The sequence below is a fragment of the Lagenorhynchus albirostris genome, chromosome 20 (genome assembly GCF_949774975.1).
Source record: "Lagenorhynchus albirostris chromosome 20, mLagAlb1.1, whole genome shotgun sequence".
NCBI classification, from domain to species: Eukaryota; Metazoa; Chordata; class Mammalia; order Artiodactyla; family Delphinidae; genus Lagenorhynchus; species Lagenorhynchus albirostris.
The window spans coordinates 45,562,302-45,584,925 of record NC_083114.1 but is presented as its reverse complement, the minus strand read 5'-3'; the positions used below and the strand labels follow the sequence as shown (position 1 = coordinate 45,584,925).

At 39.1% G+C, this 22,624-nt stretch overlaps 1 protein-coding gene across 5 annotated transcripts in view; it reads right to left on the bottom strand.

Moving 5' to 3' along the window:
* Positions 1-6: 6 nt before the first annotated feature.
* Positions 7-22,624, bottom strand: part of DDX42 (DEAD-box helicase 42) — a 50,676-nt gene continuing 28,058 nt past the window's right edge. For all 5 annotated transcript variants that reach the window (XM_060132771.1, XM_060132773.1, XM_060132772.1 and 2 more), the window contains 14 exons: positions 19,530-19,591; positions 18,197-18,233; positions 17,217-17,366; positions 11,015-11,119; positions 9,462-9,581; positions 8,291-8,467; positions 7,617-7,745; positions 6,610-6,709; positions 5,970-6,017; positions 5,357-5,454; positions 4,134-4,410; positions 2,932-3,158; positions 1,244-1,354; positions 7-165 (listed from right to left, as the gene is read on the bottom strand). In XM_060132771.1, the coding sequence (XP_059988754.1) occupies positions 40-165; positions 1,244-1,354; positions 2,932-3,158; positions 4,134-4,410; positions 5,357-5,454; positions 5,970-6,017; positions 6,610-6,709; positions 7,617-7,745; positions 8,291-8,467; positions 9,462-9,581; positions 11,015-11,119; positions 17,217-17,366; positions 18,197-18,233; positions 19,530-19,591 (1,767 nt within the window). In that variant the 3' untranslated portion in view covers positions 7-39. The remainder of the gene's footprint in view (positions 166-1,243; positions 1,355-2,931; positions 3,159-4,133; positions 4,411-5,356; positions 5,455-5,969; positions 6,018-6,609; positions 6,710-7,616; positions 7,746-8,290; positions 8,468-9,461; positions 9,582-11,014; positions 11,120-17,216; positions 17,367-18,196; positions 18,234-19,529; positions 19,592-22,624) is intronic.

Sequence of the window (22,624 nt, the reverse complement as noted above, 5' to 3'; positions counted from 1 at the left end):
CCTCCTCACTGCCCAAGAGTTACCAGTGAAAGCTCTTAACTAAATGCTTAATTTCAGACCGACCTGGAAAGCTGCTTTCATTGCCGTCAGCCGATCTCCCATGGCTCCTGTGGAGGGCTTGTAGGCCTCATAATTGCTCATTACATTGTTGTTACTTCCTCGGTCCTAAAAAATCAACACACTCATGAGGATGGAAGAGTAAGTAGGAAAGCCCACTGCCACAGACTGGGCCTCAATATACTGAAAACTGAAGTGGGAGCTGAAATGGGAATGGGAAATTTTTAGAAAGTTATGCTTTGTGAGAAAAGAGGCACGGTAATGAATCATTTAAAAATGCTTATGCCTTTCAACCCAATAATTCTATTTCTGGGAACTAACCCGAATAGTCAGAAATGAGGTCAGATTATACCCAAAGCTGATCACTTGGTATTATTTACAGACACAAATATAAACATGTTTATGTAATTATATAAAAATTACGTTAAGCCTGAAAAGGCCACAAGGCAGTACAGCACATACATGACTGCTCAGCCTCCAAGTCCAGACCCTAAAGAGTCTGAAACCTCAGCTTCAGTGCTCAGCACAGTGTGACCTCGGGTGCCTCCGTTTTATCATCTGTACTTACTCTGAGTGGCTGTGGAGACTGAGCTAACGTGTGGCTGCCCGGGCTGGCCCTGGCACATATTCAGTTCTCACTACCATCTATCTGCATGACCCACATCGTCATCATCACTGTAACATGGGGACAGATTTTGTATGTAACAAAGACACCAAGTTAACTGTGATGATGCAGAAATGGAGACTGGCAGCTTTCTTCCTTGGCTTAAGAAAGTGACAGGAAACAAAGTTAAGAAAGCCAGTCAGGGGGAGCTTCTGTTACTGTTTTGTGAGAAAAGCTAGCTCTCATATCTCTGGTTCGATTTCCCAGAATGTAGGAATCATTCCTGAGTTTAGTTACAAGCTGTAGCTGGAGTTTACAGAGTGACCCTCCGCTCTAGGCCAGTGCTGGAGGGCTGGTGGACAGACTGCTGGGCCCCACCTCCGGAGCTGGATTCACCAGGTCTAGGGTGGGGCACGAGTTTGCATGTGCTACTGGTCCAGGGACCACAGTTTAAGAACCACTGCTAATCTAAACTGGTATCCTGAGCACGCCTAGTCAGTCAAGGACACACAGGTGCTTCTTCAATAGAAAGTCACGTTAAGAGGCTCTCAGACAAGAATAATCCTAACATCCAGGACTCACCGTGTTCTCAGAGCCGAGGCCAGGCCGCTCCCTATAGCCTAGGCCTCCTCCACCAATGTTCAGCTTTTTCCCTTTCCCTCCTTTGAAGCGGGATTTCCGAAACCAGGCATTCTGCATTGAACACAATTCAAGGTTAAGACATGGGAGGAAGAGGCGCCCAGAGGAACGGGACGAGATCAAAAAGGAAACTAAATGGGAAGAACTTTTTGTTTCATCTTTTGCGAATGTATCTGTAGCAAAGGAGGAACTGTTCACAGGCACCACAGATTAGCTGCTTTTTGGTAGCTTCATCCGTCATATTTGTCAGGAGCCTTATCTAAGGCTTCCTTTTACTGCTCCTTCCTTCCTTCAGGGGCTCCAGGAAGGGAAGTGATTAAGATACACCTCAGATGCAGAGCAGTTACTCTGGCCATTTCTAACTTCCTTGAGGAAAATGAATTTATTCTCTATTTCTCAGACAATCTATATATAACATCTCTGGGGGTGGTTAGAGCTTTATCTGACAATCACGTTACACTCAAAAAGTACCTGAGGGCTTCCCTGGTGGCGCAGTGGTTAAGAATCTGCCTGCCAATGCAGGGAACACGGGTTCAAGCCCTGGTCCAGGAAGATCCCACATGCCGCGGAGCAACTAAGTCCAAGTGCCACAACTACTGAGCCTGCGCCCTAGAGCCCGTGAGCCACAACTACTGAGGCCCGCGCGCCTAGAGCCCGTGCTCCACAACAGAGAAGCCACTGCAATGAGAAGCCCACGCACTGCAATGAGGAGTAGCCCCTGTTCACTGCAGCTAGAAAAAGCTCGCACACAGCAACGAAGACCAAACGCAGCCAAAAATAAAATAAATTTATCAAAAAAAAAAAAAGTACTTGAAAGGTAGGGCAGGCTGGGCAAGGTGCTAATCAGGGAAGCTGATCAGTCTGAGAGCAGAGAAAGCCTGAGGCACAATGAGATGTAGGAAAATGCCACAGACAAAATACATCTTGTATTTAATTCAGGACTGGCTCTCCGCGAAAGGAAAGGAAACATTATTCTACTCTCCCCTGCAATGCAGGTCCTTTACTCCCAGGTCTGGAAGCACAGGCAGTACCACAGTACAACTGCATTATGGGTGAACAGTTCTGTAGGCTGGCCTATGAATTTGAAAAACACATAAGTCTCTACTATCAGTCTCTACAAATCCATTTGTAATTTGGGGACTGTGTGTATTAAGACAACTCAAGGTTGAGTTCAGTAGAATGCCTCACTTCAGTTTTAAATGGGTAAGCAGTGTAGTCAAAGGTCTGAGATCTAGGTCTGAGAAGTAGTGAAATACATTTTTTTTTTAAAGACATCATACATTTTTAGCCCCCCAAAGAAAAAACTTTGGGGAAAAGGGCAGTGAGGAGACTAGTAGCTTTCTTTGATATTAAATTTGCTCACAAGTGTGACATGGGGCAAGCAGAAAGAAATGTCACAGGGACAGATTTTAGCACAAAGGAATAGCTTTTCAACATAAATGCTGCTGAAAAGAGAGGATGAGAGGACAGACCAGATGAGTTTTAATGTCCTACAATACCAATCTATACTTCATAAGTGCTGCCTGCCCAACTTTACTGTCATGTTTCTCTATTATCTGCCTCTGGCATATTGAAATTTTTTCGCTTAGTTTTACAACCTGGAGCAACCTGAAGTGTGTCCAGCCCCTCACCTGCATGGCCAGATCTAGGAGTTCCTTGGAAACATGCTGATTGGCTCCTTCCAAGTTCCGGACAAGGTCACCGGCAAAATTGCTATCCTTGGGTGTCAGCAAGGTATAGGCCACGCCTTTCTCACCCGCTCGTCCTGTTCGGCCAATCCTATGCGTATGGGTATCAATATCTCGTGCCACATCGTAGTTAATGACAGTCTTAATTGAAGGAATGTCCAGACCACGGGCTGAAACAAAAAACAAAATTCTTTTATTCTTTATCAGGAGCCAAAACACCAAAGTGTCCCCAAATGCTAACCTAAGAACCCACATTCCTCTTATCTAAGCAAAGTACATGATTTGGTGTGCTGAGATACAGGCATGTAAGCTGCCCTTCTAGAACAAATGCCACTATCGTAGATTCTATGATGCTGGGTCAACTTAGTGTGTAAGGGACATCTATCTTCTACTATCAATAACCTGCCGTGGCCTCACTCTTGCACCAGAAATATGTAAAAAAAAAAAAAAAGTAAAACCAACATCAAATGTGTCCTGAAGCTGAGAAGTGATCTCCTTTCTGCGAGAAAATACCAGTTTTTAAGGGTAGCTATTAAAACTCAGCAGAACAAACTCAAAAATCACACTTCAAAACTTTTTCTGATCTTGAGTGAAGTATGCCGAACTAAATAATCAATGTAAGGTATGTACTATATTCAGACACACAACAGGGGCATAGCCCACGATGTGACTGTGTAAACAATTTCTTCCCCAAGTGTCTTCCAACTGCAGGGATTCTTTTTTTCAGAGGAACATTAAATGAAAAGTGGTGGGCTTCCCTGGTGGCGCAGTGGTTGAGGGTCCGCCTGCCAACGCAGGGGACGCGGGTTCGCGCCCCTGTCTGGGAGGATCCCACGTGCCGCAGAGCGGCTGGGCCCATGAGCCGTGGCCGCTGAGCCTGTGCGTCCAGAACCTGTGCTCTGCGGCGGGAGGGGCCGCAGCAGTGAGGGACCCACGTACCGCAAAAAAAAAAAAAAAAAAAAAAAAAAAAAAAGTGGTACCCAGAGCTCCAGACTGTAATCACGGTGCTCTGAACTGCTGCACCACGGGGTGTGGCCAGCCAGGCCAGCAGAATGCCTTCAATCAGCCTCCTCAGATATTAAAGGTCTTATATAGCAAGACAGAGCACCCTTATAGCATGGTTACTGGGGAAATTCATACCCTACCTGCAACATCTGTGGCCACGAGGACTGGGATGTCCTTTTTCTTAAAGTCTGAAATAACCTTGTTTCTTTCACTCTGATCCATGTCACCATGGAGCAGGCCAAGACTATGACCCTCCTGTTTAAGGTTATTGGCTAGCTCTTCAGCATTGGCTTTTTTAGTAACAAACAGGAGGACACTTCCTGAAGAGGTAAACTCCACTAGACGCCGGGTGAGCCAGTTCCATTTACTAGGCCCAGAATGCAGAATCTCCACAATCTGAGTCACATCTTCATTTGCCTGAAAAGAAATAAATGAAAAAGATAATTGCGACATTTGTGCCACAGGGCACGTGAATTAGGACCAGCCATCACATTTTCTACCTGCATCTGGAAGAACCTTGAATAATCCCTCTTCTCCTTGGGCCTTTCTTCAGCAAGTCAAGTGTAGCTCAAATTTTACATCCCTTAGCAAATCACAGTGCTCTCCACCTCCCCTGACGTGTACATATACCTAATAATCTGTAAGCCCCAGTGCTTTGCTCAATACTTCTCTATATGCCTATTCAGATTATTCCCAATAGAGTAAGCTCCTTTTCTGTCCTTCCCACTTACTGTTCCTAGTACAATTCATACATGCAAATAGAAGGCACTTAGTGATGAAAAGCAGACAATGTCAAAAAGCTAACTGCACAGAACTTTAATAAATATACCAAGCAAACTAAGGAATTCTCAAAGCAGCCTTAATTGATTTCCAAATCACAATTCAGAGAAATTTTCCACATAGAACATATTTATAGGTAAGGAAAAAAAAACCCTTAACTCATTTTCACCAGGCCTTTCAAATCTCCCCACTCCACGCTGTGCAGGCCTACTCCCACAATCACTTATGATGTCAGTTCCATCCTAACTGACCAGTAGTCTTTTGGGCAAAACCTGCTTTTACCCCAAAAAAATATTTAAAAAAAAAAACTTTTATTCTGGAAAAAACTTTAACATTCAAAAAGAGTAAAATGAACAAAATCAACTCCCATGTATCCATCACCAAGCTTCAACAATTACTAACATTTTGCCAATCACGTTTCACCTATTTCCCCCAACCCTGGTGTTTTTAAAGCAAATTTGAAACATGTTGCCTCATCTGTAAACGCATAATATTTTTTTCTCAATAGTGAGAAATTAATTCCATGTCACCATAGTAAGAGAAATAATCCACTGGGATCCTATCCAGCCCTGCTTAGGGTTACCTCTCCAATATCCCCCTGCACCACACGAATAGGGTCAATCAGGATGTCTCTGGCCAGTTTTTCAATCTTTTTCCGAAAAGTTGCACTGAATAAGAGAGCTAAAAGGTAAAGTAAATTCTGTTAAAGAAACAATATGACTTCTTTTCTGAATACCCACTAAGCTTCCCACTGACACTGCTCAGTTTTTAAAAAAGTAAACCCACCTGAACTTTAAATTTAGTTTAAAAATTAATTCACTAAGGAAAAAAAAAAACTTGCCCTTATTCTAACTTTATGCATTTTCAGTTAAGACAGGGGTCGTCAGCATGGTTCAGAAAAAGGCTCTTGACTTCAAATCAGCATATCTGCACTGTGTATTGCCTCTAGCCAGTGATAAAACTTTATGAATTGGGGCAAGTAATTTAATCCTCAGCCTTGGTTTCATCATCTATAAAAATGAGCAAGTTCTATCTAATGATCTCTAAGGTCCTGTCACCATCATTATCTTCCCCTTTATGGTTCCTCACTAGAACACACATGATCATTTTTGCTGCCATAGCTGTGAGTGCTTATAAAATAAATAGGTGTTTATTCTGAGTACAAAAATGGCTTAATGAAACTGCTTCATACATACTCTGTCTGTCGGGACGGACATGACTTGCTATGGATCGCACCTGGTACTCTGGAAGAAGTAGAACAGTAAAATTAGTATCATACCTCTGTATGACAGTTTGGGATGCCTGGGAAAAGTCATTTTAGTAAAAATCTTCACATGAGACATTATAAGAATTAAGGAAATTCTGGAACTCCTAGACCTATCACTCAGTATGAAACTCAGAAGCACTTACCCCAGCACCATTGGCTGGGCCCAGGGATGATCCAATCCATAAAGATAGCTATTTAGAATTTTCACACAGCTGGTTAAGTCAAGGAGGACAGGAAAGCAAAAGGCCTTGAATGATATGACATCCATCTACCTAAGAACACAGACCTTGACCTTCACAAAGGCATATGAATAAAAATAAAGCCTAGAGATGATATTTCCCTTATATTCACAGGTACTTTCAAATGTCCTCAACCCAGTTAAGCCTAACATACTTTTCCTGAAAAAACTCCTAAAAATAGTTAATGTCTTAGCAATATCTCTATGGTCTAATCCTATCCAGGAGTATTTTTAGCTTCTCTCGTGCAGAGAAAAAATTAAGTCTAGAAAGATATGGAAAAAACTAGTATCATGAGGACGGGGACAGAAGAAACTGGTATTCAAGGCATACCAAATCCCATGTCAAACATTCGATCTGCTTCATCAAATACAAGGTAAGAGACTCTTTGAAGGTTGGTAGCTTTCTTCTTCACATGATCAATAAGTCGACCCTATGAGATCCAGAAAATGAATAGTAAGCATAGTCATCCCAGTGTCTGCTGGACACTGGTTCCAGGATCACCCACACTCACCTCCCACGAGGACGCTCAAGTCCCTTAAACAAAATGAAGGAGTATTTGCACATACAACCTACACACACCCTCCTGTATCCTTTAAACCATCTCTACTTATAATACCTAATGCAACGTAAATGCTACGTAAATAGTTGCCAGCACGCAGCAAATTCAAGTTTTGCTTTTTTGGAATTTTTTTCCCCTGAATATTTTCAATCCTTGGTTGGTGAAACTCACAGGGAAACCTGCCGATGTGGAGGGCCGATGGTATAAAGGCATTTACAAGAACTTTCTAGAGTTCCACTCCTGGGAAAAGTGCTAATACTCCAGTCTTAGACCGTAATAGACACTAGTCTGACAGCCTCAGACTTTACGCACTACAGAGCCCAAAAGAACAGAAAATCTGAAAACTCAACAGGATTCTTCCTTTACATTAATTTTGATTTAAATTGTGGAAAGATGGTCAGAACTATTTTTTGTGAGGCATTCTGAAATTACCTAAGTTAAAGCCTTATTAATGGGTTTTAATGTTTAAACTACAATCTTCTAGGCAGTTCTGACCATACCCTGAACAACTTTCTGATTCTTGGTACTCTCAGTAAGCATCGATCCCTTTTCTAGGAGAGCATAAGAAAAACTGTTTGCTATAGAGGGGAATTCACAGCAGAGAGAATCTTATTGGACTGCTATTTTAGGCTAGCAATCAAAATTAAACCAAAGCCACCAGCTGTCATTGCATCAGAGTATTCTTAACCCTGCTTTACCACATTTTAGGGGAAATGCCCTCCAACAACTAACCATTTTTCTTCATACCAAGAGATATTTAAACCCAAGACATACTTACTGGTGTACAGACAACAATCTCTGCCCCTTCCTGAAGGGCCTTGGCCTGCTCCCACATGCTCCCTCCTCCATACACGGCTACTGATCGGAGATTATACGCTTTCCCAAACCGCTTGCATTCTGCGTGGATCTACAAAGTTGACATAATGACGTATTAACAAACTGTGACAACAGACACCTCTGTCATAACCCAAAAGGGAGCTATGAAAAACACACAGAATGCGATATCAATAGAAAATCAAAAGCCAGAAAATGCTTTAAAAACACAATTTTACTTATAAAGTAAATGAACAGAGTACCATTATCATATCTTAACAGGCTATCTAAAATCTTGTTGTGATTATTCTTTTTCACGTCTCTTCCCGACCCTGTTACTGCCCTTCTACCAGACAGAATGAATTAACCCAGGAGGAAAACTTATAATACAGTTCCCATATTAATTTGGTTATACAGAAAATCTATAACACATAATATTTTCCAGAAGTTTCCTGGTAGCACAACAATGTGAATGTACTTAATGCCACTTAACAGTACATTTAAAAATGGCTATAATAGTAAATTTTGTGTATTTCACTACAATTAAAAAAAAAAGTTTCCTGGTAATTCTACCCATTTGACTGGCTAGTCCCTTATCAGGTAACAATATGGAGGGGGGCTTCTACACAAAGCACATACCTGCTGACAAAGCTCCCTAGTAGGACACACAATCACTGCAATTGGTCCATCACCCGGTTCCAATTCTTTCTGGTCCATTATATGAATCAACATGGGCCAGATAAAGGCTGCAGTTTTCCCACTGCCTGTTTTGGCAATACCAATCATGTCTCTACCACTTAATGCCACAGGTACACCCTAGAGAAAAAGAAAAAAAAAAAAATCCACTCCAAACTTTCAATTTTAAAGATGTGCTGAAGGAAATTCTGTGGAAGGGTAAATGACTATTAATGACATTTATTTCCAATGGAACAAAAATGTCCTGGGCTATGCATACTGGCTATGGAATAACAAGAAATACCTGGAATTTCCATTAACTTCTTGATCTGTAGGAAATATTATCATTGCTAAAATTTTTAAAAATTTGTCCCCCTTGTGAAGGTAGAGACTGTCTCATCCACATACTAAACTGCGTAGAAATGAATAAAATCCATATATAAATGAGAAACAGAAGCTATTACCTTCAGTTATGAGAATTTTCAGGCCATGGACAAAGGAATCCTCATAATCGACAGTGCTAAACTTCTCCATGCACAAATTTTATTTTGTTCAGTCTAGGCCTAATGAACTATTTTCTTCAGATCATATTTTCAAGACATTTATCAGACACAAAAGAACATTTCCCAGCCCCTTAGCAACTTTTTAAAAAAATAGGTTAAGTAGATTTATTAATATAGGTTGCTTGTGAAAGACACAAGTGGGCAGGCAAGAGGGCTCTGCCCCAAGAACTAAGCAGACATTTTTATAATCAAAGGAAAAGTGCGGAGGGGGAGAAGACCACCTCATGTCCTAGGTCACAGGCAAGTTCCTAGGACAGGCTGCCAAGTGAGGGTCCTTCCTTGGCTTTGCACAGGAAAGAATTCAAGAGCCAGCCATAGTAAAGTGAAAGCAGTTTATTTAGAAAGACACACATTCCATAGACAGAATGCAGTCCACCTGAGAAGGTGAGAACAGCCAGCAACTTCTTAAGAGTGGTAAAAAATTCACTTTTGCTCTTTAATTTTTAAACGTTTCAAAAATTCTATCCATGTCAATACAGTTCTATACTAAACTTTCATTGCTTTGACTTGTTAAAAAAAAAAAAGTCACAATGTCATTCTACTTCATTTTTCTTTCAATATGTTTTACTTACCTGGCACTGTATTGGAGTGGGTTGTGTGTACTCAGATTTCCGAATCTGGTGCATAAGTTGCTCATCAAACCCAAAATGAGCAAAACTACTTCCTGGTCTAGGAGGTGCAGCACCAGAAACCTAGAGATAAAGACAACTTGCAGGAATGACTTGTACTTCAAAACAAACAGCATTAGAAGTTCAAGAATATTTGCCTGTATCTACCTAGCATTTAGTTGGGAGTATGAAGAAGTGAAAATATAAGTCTGTAGCTAAGAGCCTACACTGTTTGAAAAGGTAAAATTCAAATAATAACAGGTCTAAAACCGCATATAAAAAACTCCAAGATAAATATTCCTGAGATAATAGTCATATCATTTTAAATGATTAAGGGCCTAGAAATCTCTTAAATCAAAATCAATTTTCTCATAAGAAATAAAAAGATGTTCAGTAAATTGGAAAAAGCCATTAATATACTTCTTCCATTTGCATAACTATTAACCAGGTGGTAGAAAAAATAAAATTTACTCTTGAAATAAAGAGTGCAAATGAGCTCCAAATTCAGACACGTCTATACCCACTAGTTACAAAGATATTGTCTACTGTCTCCAATTTCAGTGATGCCTGAAGAGCTAACATCCCGCTTAGTGATGATCCAGACACTGCCAAACGTTGTTTGAACTGCACCCAGGTGAAGAACTGGGCTCCATCTCCATCAAGGTTTCTCAGGTGATGCTGATATTTCCAACCAGGATTTCACTTAAAAGTTTTTTGAAGGGGTACTTCTTGGAAAACAGACAAGTACATACGTGTACACACACACACACACACACACACACACACACACACCCACCTACCCTCAGAAAACACAAGTTCAAACATCATGTAGCAACTGGTAAGGCCAGAAAGTTGTCCACACAAGAGCATACATCACTGTATTATCTGTGTGTTTCACTTAACATCTAGCAGCACCCTAAACAATGTGGTCAGTGTGCAACCCAAAGCTTTTTAGTGGACAATTTAAACCATTATTCTGATATTAGTACATGCATATTTTTTAAAGTTGTTAATTTCTTCTTCTAATTAAAAATGCGTGCTGTATATAGTTTGAGAAGCAAGTGTATCTTAATTTCGAAATAGTCTAAAACTTCCAATATTGTCCACATCTATTAATCTTGTCTCCTCTTCCTGAAGATGGGAACCCCTTGTCTTCATCTCTAGCCCACCCAACGCAGTTCTTAGCATACTGTTCTCACTGCAGAAATACTTGCTGATTAGTTTTAAGGTCACATGACCTATTGTTCCAACACAACACACAAAGTTGACTGAACACATACATATAGTATTCATGTGTATCACATGAAAGAATGAATAATCCTATCCTAAAACAGCTATAAGACTAAAACAACAAAATCAAGACACAAGAGCCCAAGGGATCTAATTATTACTTTATCAAAGATAGCTCAGGGACTATTAGAAAAGAAATTCAAGATTATTTCAGTTTGGATAAGCAGTAATACTAACCCTGCACTAATTAACATTAATATGAATATTTGCCTTAATGGCTGACTTACCCGAAGATTGAGCTTATGCCGGAGATCTATTAGCTGCTGTGGGGTGAGGTTGGTTATCTCTTCATGTTCATTGTAAAAATTTTTTTCAAATGGTGGATAGTCAATCTGCAGGTCCAATTATTCAAAGTTAGTCTAGAATTCAAGAGTCAATCCTGTAAGTTTGATTTTAATGCAAAATAACCTTTCACAAATATTATACAAGTAAAGCCATAACCAGCTAGAGAGAACAAAGGAATTCATTTATTCATGACACAAATCCCGAAAGTACAGCCAGTACTTTTTCTTGTTCCTGTTCTCAATATAAACACCGACCTATTTCCTAAAGAGACTCTTAGGACACCTCAGGTTTGAACAGCCTTGATGCAGACTAGGGAATCTCTAATGCCAAAAAGGACTCAGATATTCCATCATATAACATTTAAATATGTTTTGCAGTAAGCTGTTCACCTAGATCTCGGCATTTAAAAACATTTCTAATATTTCCTTTGGGGAGAGCTCTACCTTTAGAGGGAGTTCCATTCTTTTTAAAAACATGGAACTGTTTACATAACTTTTAAGAAATGTATGGCCAAGCATTTCCAGTTCCAAAGAGGGAAGAAGTCATTTCTGCTAATCTTTCATAGCTTACTGTACTAAGAATACAAAACACTAGCATATTTACCACATGTGAATCTGGCTAAATGATTCTCTTTCTGACATGATATGTCTACAATAAACTTATTCTTTAAGGAGAACTTATGCCTTTCATAGGTGGTCAAAAATTTCATAACTCGAGATACAGCCTAAAATTAATTATCTTTCTATGGTACTATCAACAAAAAGAAAGAATTTAGTTTTATTATTAACAGGACCTTTGGTTATGCTCCCCACAATGCTGCACTAAGCCCTTTTCTTCAGTTCTCTTCTCTTACCAGAACAGAAGGTCCATGAGGGCAAGAATTTTTGTCTTTGTTCACAAAAATTTACAAATATGTAAATTTTTTACACACACACATTTTTTTTTTAACCCAGAAGAGAGGGAAAAAAAAAGAAGAATGTGAAGAAAGGGGTATCCTTTCTTCATATCTGGTCTCTCCTGGCAGACTTCTCATTATATTAAGACAACTGTGGGATACCCCAGGCAGGATAATGAAGTTTGACCACTTTGTCAAATATCTCAAATATTTTATTAAATGAATATTTCAAATATTTGAGCCTTTCCTTATTAGCTTTTCACTCTTTATCATGCATGCATCCTCCTAGATCAGTTTCAGATATTTAACTTGCCACATGTAAAAATGCCAACTCCTTATGTGGTAACAGCTGTGCCAAAGGAAACATTTAAAAAGCTGAATATAACCCATACTCCAGTCTAGACCAGTAGTTCTCAAACTTTTTAGTCTCATGTACCCTTTACACTTAACAGAAACACAATGAGCTTTTGTTTATGTAGGTTAAATCTACTGATACTTACTGTATTAAACTTAAAACAGACAAATTTTAAAATTCATGTTAAAGTAACAACAAACCCGGGAACCTACCTCAACATAATAAAGGCCATATATGACAAACCCACAGCCAACATTGTTCTCAATGGTGAAAAACGGAAACCATTTCCTCTAAGATCAGGAACAAGACAAGGTTGCCCACACTCACCACTATTATTCAACATAGTTTTGGAAGTTTTAGCCACAGCAATCAGAGAAGAAAAAGAAATAAAAGGAATCCAAATCAGAAAAGAAGAAGTAAAACTGCCACTGTTTGCAGATGACATGATACTATACATAGAGAATCCTAAAGATGCCACCAGAAAACTACTAGAGCTAATCAATGAATTTGGTTGAGTAGCAGGATACAAAATTTAATGCACAAAAATCTCTTGCAGTCCTATACACTAATGATGAAAAATCTGAAAGAGAAATTAAGGAAACACTCCCATTTACCTTTGCAACAAAAAGAATAAAATACCTAGGGAAAAACCTACCTAGGGAGACAAAAGACCTGTATGCAGAAAGCTAAGACACTGATGAAAGAAATTAATGATGACACAAACAGATGGAGAAATATACTATGTTCCTGGATTGGAAAAATCAACATTGTGAAAATGACTATACTACCCAAAGCAATCTACAGATTCAATGCAATCCCTATCAAACTACCAATGGCATTTTTTTACAGAATTAGAACAAAAAATTGCACTATTTGTATGGGAACACAAAAGACCCCGAGTAGCCAAAACAATCTTGAGAAAGAAAAACGGAGCTGGAGGAATCAGGCTGACTTCAGACTACACTACAAACCTACAGTAATCAAGACAGTATGGTACTGGCACAAAAACAGAAAGATAGATCAATGGAACAGGATAGAAAGCCCAGAGATAAACCCATGCACATATGGTCACTTTATCTTTGATAAAGGAGGCAAGAGGATACAATGGAGAAAAGACAGCCTCTTCAATAAGTGGTGCAGGGAAAACTGGACAGCTACACGTAAAAGAATGAAACTAGAACACTCCCTAACACCATACACAAAAATAAACTCAAAATGGATTAAAGACTTAAATGTAAGGGCAGACACTATAAAACTCTTAGAGGAAAACACAGGGAGAACACTCTATGACATAAATCACAGTAAGATCCTTTTTTGACCCACCTCCTAGAGAAAGGGAAATAAAAACAAAAACAAATGGGACCTAAAGAAACTTAAAAGCTTTTGCACAGCAAAGGAAACCATAAAAAAGATGAAAAGGGACTTCCCTGGTGGCACAGTGAAGAATCTGCCTGCCAATGCAGAGGACACGGGTTCGAGCTCTGGTCCAGGAAGATTCCCACATGCTGCGGAGCAACTAAGCCCGTGCACTGCAAATGAGCCTGTGCTCTAGAGCCCACAACTACTGAAGCCCGCGTGCCTAGAGCCCATGTTCCGCAACAAGAGAAGCCACTACAATGAGAAGCCGCACACAGCAAAGAAGAGTAGCCCCCACTGGCCACAACTAGAGAAAGCCCGCGCACAGCAATGAAGACCCAACACAGCCAAAAATAATAAATAAATAAATAAATTTATTTTCAAAAGATGAAAAGACAACCCGCAGAATGGGAGAAAATATTTGCAAATGAAGCAACGGACAAAGGATTAATCTCCAAAATTTACAAGCAGCTCAATATCAAAAAAACAAACAACCCAATCCAAAAATGGGCAGAAGACCTAAATAGACATCTCTCCAAAGAAGATATACAGATTGCCAACAAACACATAAAAGGATGCTCAGCATCACTAATCATTAGGGAAATGCAAATCAAAACTACAATGACGTATATCTCCTCACACCAGTCAGAATGGCCACCATGAAAAAATCTACAAACAATAAATGCTGGAGAGGGTGTGGAAAAAAGGGAACCCTCTTGCACTGTTGGTGGGAATGTAAACTGATGCAGCCACTATGGAGAAGAGTATGGAGGTTCCTTACAAAACTAAATATAGAACTACCATATGACCCAGCAATCCCACTACTGGGCATATACCCTGAGATAACCATAATTCAAAAAGAGTCATGTACCACAATGTTCACTGCAGCTCTATTTACAATAGCCAGGACATGGAAGCAACCTAAGTGTCCATCAACAGATGAATGGATAAAGAAGATGTGGCATATATATACAATGGAATATTACTCAGCCATAAAAAGGAACGAAATTGAGTTATTTGTAGTGAGGTGGATGGACCTAGGGTCTGTCATACAGAGTGAAGTAAGTCAGAAAGAGAAAAATAAATACCATATGCTAACACATATATATGGAATCTAAAAAAAGAAATGGTTCTAATGAACCTAGGGGCAGGACAGAAATAAAGACACAGACACAGAGAATGGACCTGAAGACAAGGGGAGGGGGAAGGGTAAGCTGGAACGAAGTGAGAGAGTAGCACTGACATATATACACTACCAAATGTAAAATAGATAGCTAGTGGGAAGCAGCCACATAGCACAGGGAGATCAGCTAGGTGCTCTGCGACCACCTAGAGGGGTGGGATAGGGAGGGTGGGAGGGAGATGCAAGAGGGAGTGGGATATGGGAATATATGTATGCATATAGCTGATTCACTTTGTTATACAGCAGAAACTAACACAACACTGTAAAGCAACTGTACTCCAATTAAGATGTTAAAAAAACCCCACAACAAACCCATCACACTTTAACATAAATGCTTTAATAAAAGTAACTTTTTTTTTATAACTTTCCTTTACATTTTTGCAAATCATTCTAATGTCTGACTAAGAAAATATTTCCTACTGCAAACTGTTGCAACGTTGTTTTGATTAAAGCCAAGGAAATCTGTCCTCACAAAGATATGTAGTTGGAAAAGGGACAGGAGTATTTATTAATAATCTTTTCAGATGCTTGTAGACTTTAACTCTTCTTCAATACTACACTAAACCTTGACAAATGGACATTTCTTAAAGATTATTTTCATTGTGTAATCTGAAACTGTATCAACTAACTTTTACATTCTGTTACATTACAATTCATCGGTCTATCACGCACTTTGAATGGGGCCTTTACTCACGCATGATTTTGTAACATCGTGTATTGGCCATTTGAAAACAATGGTTCACTGAAATGGTCTGCAGATCATCCAAAACATTTCATTATATAATTAAAAAACTACATATATCATGGTTGATTATCAACAGACTTTTAAGTATTAGAAAGCTATCAAGCTCACCATGGTGAATATGTTTCCCAAATTCTAATTTTTGCTTGAAAGCTTGATTTTCTACCATTGGCAATAGACACTTGTTTTCCTTGAAGTGTCATTCATTTTCTCAAGTGAAAATGGTGTTCCATGAAAAAAAAGCATCTAGCTTAGCTCACAACTCGAACACCTAAGTGCCTTTCCTTGAGACAACTGTCATATTTTGGCATGCAATAGAAATGATTTGCCCTTCCCATTTTGTCACAGGATAAAAAGACATGTTAACATAAAGGTCAAGATTTAATAAATATTTTTTACTGTTTCATCAAGGATACTGTTAAGTGAAACTGGTTTGTATTTGTTTTGGGTTTTTTTGGGGGGAGCGGTGTGTGACTGTGATGATCTGGCAGGGAGAAGCAACTGGTGCTACTGTCCTGATTCATGTTAATGCATCAGCATTGCTTTTAGTCATTGGTGCAAATGCTGACACAGTGAAAAAGGTAAATGATCTCAGCATTACTATGAAAATTCTTTTGACTTTGTAGACTCTGTGAAAAGATCCTTCTAGGACTCCTTGGACCACACTTTGAGAACCACTGCTCCAGATCTAGAATCACTGTATGCAAGGTCTAGTCTGATATTTAACCTGGATGAAATACTGATTTCCCCCCCCACCGCAAGTGAGTACACTGATATCCTCATTTCCTTTTCCTGATTTAAGGGCCATGTAATTCCTGGTTCCACTTTGCAGGAACAACCCCTCATCTGTTCCAGATCTAGGAGAAATACTAAAGATTTACAGCAATTAAAAAGCAAATGCAGGGGCTTCCCTGGTGGCGCAGTGGTTGAGAATCCACCTGCCAATGCAGGGGACACACATTCGAGCCCTGGTCCGGGAAGATCCCATATGCCGCAGAGTAACTAAGCCCGTGCGCCACCACTACTGAGCCTGTGCCCTAGAGGTCGTGAGCCATAACTACCGAGCCCGTGTGCCACAACTACTGAAGCCCACGCGCCTAGGGCCCATGCTCTGCAACAAGAGAAGCTACAGCAATGGGAAGCCCATGCACCACAACGAAGAGTAGCCCCCGCTCTCCACAACTAGAGAAAGCCCGCAAACAGCAACGAAGACCCAACACAGCCAAAAATAAATAAAATAAATTTATTTTAAAAATAAATAATAAATTTAAAAAATAATTAATTCATTAATTTTTAGAAAAGCAAATGCAGGCCCACGGACCCACTGTGAGATGAAGATGGTAAGTGATGGTGCAGAAAACAAGTACAATTGCTTGAAAAAAACTGAATGTGAGCAAGTGACTCAGCTGTACCTTCAACAGTATAGGCTACAAAGTCTCAACCACTCAGTCACCTTCTGACTCAACCATTCGGTAAAGATGACAAGAGTCCAGAGAAATAGTCTCATGACATAATAAGGAGTACGAATCAGGATATTGGGAAAACCTAAATATTAAAGCTAAAGAAAACTATCAGCTTGAAAGAAGAGTCAAATTCAGCAAGAAACACCATACCTCTGAATGATCAATGGGAGGAAGAGGATCAATGATTTTTTTGGAAGGTGCAATTGGATTTCCATCACTATCATATTCCAAATTATCCTCCTCTTCCTCCTGAACCACGCCAGCAGTTGGATTCTCTGCCATGTACCGAAAATAAGCTTCCTGCAGGAAAGCACAAGAACATAATCATACCCAAGTATAAATGAGAACATTTCTGCTCCTGTAATTAGTGCATACAGTGTACAGATAACTGCACAGTTTAAATACCTACCAAGACTCTTACTAGCAATGATTCCTTTAACAATAGCAGTATTCAGAGGGACAATCAGAGGAAATGAATGAGACGGTTACTACCATAAAATGATTTAGCTTGCTTAAAAGAAGACATATATCTGTCTGTTCCACAGCCTTCCTCGGGTGGGGTGCCCAGAGCTGTGGAACACATGCTGTGGCTTTACCAATCCAAGTTTGGAAGGTGACACTGATTAGAAGGGTCACAAACCTGGGAAAGGCTCACTCTGGTTCCCTTCTCACCATCCCACAACTGAATGGGGAAAAAAAAATACTAACGAATAAAAACCCTAAAGGACAGTCATTTAATTAATGTTCCATCTTGAAACACAAGAATCACAAACAGAACTCTTAGAAACAGGTAGAGGTTAGATGTTGCTAGAGTCCATCCGTAGATCCCACTCTACTCTACTCCTTGACTTATCAGAAGAAACATTAATTTTGGATTAAAAAAATCAAGCTGAATAAAGCTCATATTTGCTTTTGATATCATAGTTGATCAAAAATTCCATCTTCAACATGGGGGAAAGTCACATGAATCTTTATATTACCAACTGGTCACACACGCAGAAAAGCAGCAAGTCAAATGACATTCCCTCCTGAACGTCAGGAATGGCCATTTCAGTGAAGGCAAGCTCTAGCTTGTCCCCAGTACAGACTTTGTGGGGTAAAAGTAAAAGAAATACTGCATAGGAACTCACTTGGTCATCTTCCTCTTCAATGTCATCTCGAATACCCCTGGAAAAACAAGCGGAGAAACAAACTTCCCTGCAAATGTTCCACATACCCAGCTCCATACTTATAGCACATTAGTGTTGAATTCCATACAGCACAGGAACTCTCAACACTAACAATAACAAAGCAGCAATAAGCACACTGTAAACTATCCATCCATCATACACGTCTGGTTTCACTCTGTAAGCCACAGTTTGCATTTCTTTTGAATGGGATGATATGGTACCCCTAGAAACATCAAATACTAACAAGAACATAGGGAGTAAAAACTTTTGAAGAGATACCCAAGGACCCCAGGCTTGTCAACCCCATACAACAAACACAGTACAGTGTTTAATATAAAGCATTTTATATTAAAAAAAAAAAAACCTGCATTTGGTACATGCTAAAAAGACTGTCACAACTTTCTTAATGTGCCCCAGAGTTTCTAGCCCTGGAGTAACTACGTTCAGCCAAAATCCTTGGGGACAGAGAGAAAAACTACATCAACTCTTTTTAAAATTTGGGACTAAAACTCCCAAACAGTTCACATGGAGAAGCGGACCACCGCCACTTGCATCTCTCAGGAGCTGTGGACAGTATGGTTGCTTAGTTCCCATAAGCATCTCTTTTTAATCAGACTTTCTTCCTAACCTAGTGCACTTGCTATCCCTAAGGCAAGCAGCACCGCCAGTGAAGGGCAGCTGGAAGAGGATGCAGCACACAGTAAACGCCAAAGAGAGGGCTGAACCTCCATATGGCACAGGAACCTTGGGGAGGGCCTGAGCACTGACTGCCAAGTAGAGGTAGAAGTCCAACCATGCCTCCCTGTACTTGGTAAAAAAGCCTTAAGAAGAGTATATTCAGCAAGGGGACGAGGAGAATTCTCTTTCCTAGAAAATAAAGTATTTCAAGTTCTGACTAGTGGCTAAAGCATGTCACCCCTTAAATAAATTTTTATTATTTATTAAAAACATACAGTTTTTTGTGTACAATCACCATTACTTCTTAAAATCAATCACACAGGCATAAGTCTATTTTATATCAGTTATGGGACAAGACTGAAAAATGAACCCAAACTTTAGTAATGATGCTCTCTCGATTCTCTCTGTAACTCATTCTTGTGTTTACTAAAAACTATTTATAGTTGAATACCAAAAAGAATGCTTTTTAATTACTATAAGAAATATTATTCAAGATATAGAAATAACTTTAAGTCATTTGTGTATTTTAATTTTTCTCTATAAACTTTGGGGGTATAGGCTTTGCAATACTGTAGCAATTTTTATGTAACTTTTGAGGGAGAAGAAAACAACTTACTTTACGTTTTTTCTTTCCTTGTCCTTTTCTTCAAGCCTCTTCATGTCTCTAGCCGCTTGATCCTAATGAAACAAAAGGCCACAAGGAATCACCAACTAAAAACACTGAAAGGGAAATTTCTTTATAAAGAATTTTTAGATTCAAACAAGCACCACCACAGTTTTAGCTATGCATTTTAACAATTGCATTTCGATGCAATCAAATTGTTTGACAATTATTTTTTTAAAGAGAAATACCCAAATGTTCTAAAAATTTGACTGTACATGGATTGCTTAATTTTTATCTGCAAATATACCATGCATGGAAAAATTAGCAAAAATTCTTGATTGATCACTTTTAAGAGTTAATGATATAATTACCAATGGGGCTAGTAAAAAGTGCAGATTTCTAGATCTGGCTCTGGGAAGGTGGTTCTCAGCCTGGGGTAATTTTGTCCCCCATGGACATCTGGCCATGTCAGGAGACACTTCTGGCTGTCATAACTTGGGGTGGGGGATTGTTACTAACATCTAGTGAGTAAAGGCCATAGATACTGCTAAACATCCTACAATGCACAGGACAGTCCACAAAACACAGAATTATCCAGCCCTAAATGTCAATAATCCTGAGGTTGAAAAACTTTAATCTAAATAAACCTACTACATCAGAATCCTTTGGGTTGGACTTAAATGCATGTAGTTTTTCCATTTTCCATAGGCAATTCTTATACACAGCAAATTGATAATTATTGATCTAAATTAATTCTTTGTTTTATACATGTGAAAATCAAGGTCAGAAGAATTAAGTAATTTTCCCCAAGGTTAAAACACATTCTGCATAACTGTTTCTTGTTACAAAGTAACGTGAGTTTTTCTGACTCCTTTGATGTAAAAAAATGCCACTATATATAACCTGGCATAGTCAGATGTTCTATCTAATCAAAAGTTCCTGATAAAGAAGAATTATTTTAAAAAGAAATATTACACATAAACACTATTTTTCAAGGGACTGAGCTACACATAAGATATAGTAAAGCCTATGGGTGAAGATGACTATGCAACGTAACATAAGAAAAGGGCCACAAACACTTACAGAACATACTTTTTAGCCTACATAAATCTTTTTTGAAACACTAGCTAAAAATCAATCTTCATCTAGTTCAAATACTAGAAAAGTTTACACCTTCTAGAAAAGTTTACACCTGAGATCAGGGATTAATGCAATACCTTGGCAACAACACTCTCCCCAAGATCAGATAATATCCAATCTCTCTGTCCTAAAATCAGCAAAACCCCTTTGGATACTATACCAAAAAAATACCCAGAAGAATGATACTGTATCAGAAAGATTTAACCTCCAAACAGCTTCAACTACTTGAAATTCCAAGCAAGTGAATGTGGGCCATTCTTGGATACTCCTACTCAAAAAGGGCTATGCCAGCATGCATCACCAAACATTAAATCTAAATTTAAACACAGAAAATCAAAAGTTGATTTTTTATTCTAATTCATCACTAGGGATCTGAAGAAATGAGAAACATAGCCCTTTGGGAAATGTCCATATCTCAAAAAGATGGGGGAAAAAAAAAGACATGTATAAGACATCTCAAACACGACAAACCATTTATTTATTGCCTTTAGTTCTAGAGAGAATCATTTAACATAATCTATTTACTAAATTGCTACCATGTTGCAAAGCACATGTATGTTCTGAGTAGTTTTGGTTAAGCATTATGACAGAAATACACAAAGCTACAAGAACTCAGATACTGAATGATATAGCAAAAAGAATATGGGCTTTGGAGTTGAATCCTGGCTCTGCTACCTTTTATGTATATATTCTTTGGAAAGTAATTCAAGATGTTCTAAATCAAAGGTGGGAAACTCAAAATACTCAATGGGTACCAATGTGACAATGAATGAAGTAAGCCAGGATAAGAAAAGTTCTATTCTTTTGACACAGACATGCTTTGCTTGCACTTTAGTAAGTAGGAATATTCTAAAGAAGCATGCCCTAATTTTTCTTCTAACATGTAGCTCTGAGTCTTACTTTCTAATATTTGATAAGAGACCCAAGCTCGAGAAAAATATTTCTCCACTCTAAGAAAATTACAGCACAAGTGTGATGGTAAATGGTTCTAAACGATGGCCTCAGTATCAAGAAGCCAATAGGGACTGATGGGTGAAGTAGGAAAAGGCTGCCTTGTCTAAAGCAGGCAGCTATTTCCTCAACAACAGGCTATTTTTTGCCACATAAGAATGCAGGCCTAGTCTTGCCAGATTTTCCACTTTTCAAGAGTCTGATCTTTTCAACAAAATCTACTGATCTTAAAAATGTTGGCTCATATTTTAGAAAAGCAATGTTTAGGCCGAACAAAAACACATCCATATTGGATTCTTTTTTCCCCTACTTCCTTAGAGGAGAGATGAATTCTGGCTGAAGACTTTAGGTAACAAGTAACTGAGGAATCTAGAAGGACTTCACTTCATAAGCAATGAAGTGACAGTTTTTGAGCAAGAGGAGTCGCATGACAGGAAATCACTCTGTAGCTGTAACCACCACATCGATGGGAGAGCAGGGAGCCTAAAGCTGGGAGAGAATTTAGATCAGGCAAGAGTTAACGAAGGTATAAGGTAAGATGACTATAGGGGACGTAGAAAGAAACAGATGCAAGAGATACTGTAAAGACTGACAGAACCTGGCAAATGACAAGAGGAAGGCAGCATCATGTACTGGACAAGAGCTAGTTCTCAGGACTACGAAGCAAGAAAAATTAGATTTCAGTCCCAGCTCTGCCACACAGTACCAATGTGATTTGGAGAATGAATCTGAATTATCTTAGGGTTCAGTTTTCTTATTAGTTAAAAAATTATATTTATATATAGTTTTTCTGCCTATTCTCCTTTGTTATTCTGAGGATTAAATGAAGCAAGTCATGAACATGCTTGATCATCTGCTAGAAGAGAGGGAGAAGATGTGGCACATATATACAATGGAATATTACTCAGCCATAAAAAAGAAAACGAAATTGAGTTATTTGTAGTGAGGTGGATGGACCCAGAGTCTGTCATACAGAGTGAAGTACGTCAGAAAGAGAAAAACAAACATTGTATGCT